The 2,234-nt window shown below is 48.2% G+C and overlaps 1 protein-coding gene across 1 annotated transcript in view; it reads right to left on the bottom strand.

The window, feature by feature from the left end:
- Positions 1 to 707: 707 nt before the first annotated feature.
- Positions 708 to 2,234, bottom strand: part of LOC118418120 (beta-hexosaminidase subunit beta-like) — a 4,610-nt gene continuing 3,083 nt past the window's right edge. Inside the window, exon 4 of the mRNA XM_035823951.1 lies at positions 708 to 974. Within this exon, the coding sequence (XP_035679844.1) occupies positions 708 to 974 (267 nt within the window). The remainder of the gene's footprint in view (positions 975 to 2,234) is intronic.

Below are 2,234 nucleotides of genomic sequence, written 5' to 3'. Positions count from 1 at the left end.
GATGAGGTTTGGTGGGGTAAAGCGGGCGCGATCGGAGTAGAGCTTGGCTCAGCGGTGATTTGCAATCCTTGTTGTCCATGGACTTTGGATGCTTGGCGGTCAGTTCTCCTAGCGATCTTTTTGTTTGGCCTACATAGACCTCACCACACTGTTCACACGCTATTTTGTAAATAACACCCCACTTTTCCCTAGGTGAAAGTGGGTTTTTGGGTCGGACAAGGGCATTACGAAGAGTATAACCTGGTTTGGAGAATAGGCTCACGTTATGTTTGGCATACACGCGTTTGAGTCTCTCAGTGACGCCTACCTGACGGTGAACCGCAACGATGGTTGGGAGCTGCCCATGTTCTACTTACCCCTTCTCCGCAAGGAGGCGGGTATGAGGGGCAGCAGATCCACGCAAGTCTCGACCTTGTTTTCGCACTCTCACGAGAACTAGGTCACTCCGTGACCAAGATGGACTGATAGCCATCGAAAATTTGGAGGTACGTGTGTTTACAAACGTGACTAATGAATCTCTTCAACCATATTTATCTTACTTTTGAATAAACCTGCATGGTTTGCCCCCCCCCCCCCCACAAACACCACCCCAACCCCCAGCAGAAGCCTATATGTGTATGTGATATTTGTTTTATTGTCATTTTAATGGTTTATGTAGACGGAGCATTGCGATTTTAACACTGAGTGTCATGATATGTGATTGTACACTAATTCAGCCCATGGCTGCGACAACGCTCTAATGTTGTTTTGTTTGTGCTTGCCAATAAATAAAGCATGTTACCTTGAAAGTCGTGTGGGTCACATTCGTAGTACAGCGGCCAGTCCCGTCCGTAGCTGATGTAGTTGAGGTAATAGCAGGATGACAGGATCGTTCTGTACCCGGCTGCGGTAACCTTGGCCATCTCCTCACGGAATGGTTCATACCTTGAGCCGTTCTTCTTCCACACATGGATGATTGTGTCCAGATTCAATCCCTACAATATGACATGACATGATATGATATGATATGATATGATATATGACATAATATGATACAACGCGATGTGACATGAAATATCATGATATGATATGATATGATTTGGTATGATACATGACATGACATGCTATGACATATGAAATGCTATGACATGATATGATATGATATGATTTATTTATTTATTTATTTATTTGCCAATGATACAACTCATTACACGGATCTGCCTAGGCAGCTTTGGGTTGGTAGCGGCAGATCCACAGAGATACAGACGAATATACATCATCGGTCGACGTGATCGCACATGTTCGCACATGTTTACGCACGACGGGGTTATACCGCCCCTTACGGGGTGGCATACCCTTTCATATGCGCCAGGTCTCCCGTCCCGGGTGAATGATGTTAGGTACTCATTTTCACCTGAGTATAGTGAGGAAAGCCGTCTTCTTCTTCATCGTGTCATCACTATACTGTCCCGCTCCAATACTCCACACACTGCCTTCCTCTGGGGGTCAAAGCTTCCAGGTCTTCCTTGGTGCATGGTTCGGACAGGAGGGGGCAGACAAGAAGATGTTTCATAGTCTGCTCCTGTCCGCAGTCACAAGCAGTCTGTCCACCTGGGCTGAGACCCCACTTTGCCATGAGGGTCTTGCATCTACCTGTGCCTGTTCTAAGGCGGTTGAGACATGACCAGGTTGGCCATGTCTCCTCTGCTCCTGGAGGAAGAGATTCCTTTGGGGCGAGGTTAAGTCTGTGTGGTGCAGTCTGGAGGTGGTGGGACCACATGGCCATCCTCTGGGTCTCTGCACTGCTGCTGAGTGCTTCAACTGAGTGCATGAAACTACGTCTTGACTTAAGTCTCTTTGGCACAGGAGTGTGCAGGTGGAGTACATGGTGAGGGTCAGTCTCTTGTTTCAGTTTTTCTCGCTGTGCTGCCACGGCTCTTCTGATGTGTGGGGGAGCAATACCACACAGCAGGTATAGGTCATCAACTCTGGTGGCACGTAGGCATCCGGAGACGGCTCTACAAGCTGAGTTCAAGGCCGTGTCCAGCTTTGCGGTGTGCGCTGACCTGCACCACACGGGAGCCGCGTACTCTGCAGTAGAAAAACACAGTCCAAGAGCTGTACCTCGCACGGTACTGGCATCTGCGCCCCATTTAGTGTTTGTAAGCTTCTTAAGAATGTTATTCCTGGCATCCACTTTCATTCTGGTGTTCAGGATGTGGGTTTTGTATGACAGGGTCCTGTCTAAGGTGGTG

Source organism: Branchiostoma floridae, chromosome 6 (assembly GCF_000003815.2).
Source record: "Branchiostoma floridae strain S238N-H82 chromosome 6, Bfl_VNyyK, whole genome shotgun sequence".
NCBI classification, from domain to species: domain Eukaryota; kingdom Metazoa; phylum Chordata; class Leptocardii; order Amphioxiformes; family Branchiostomatidae; genus Branchiostoma; species Branchiostoma floridae.
Note: the sequence above shows the minus strand (reverse complement) of the source record. Positions and strands in the feature narration are given on the sequence as shown.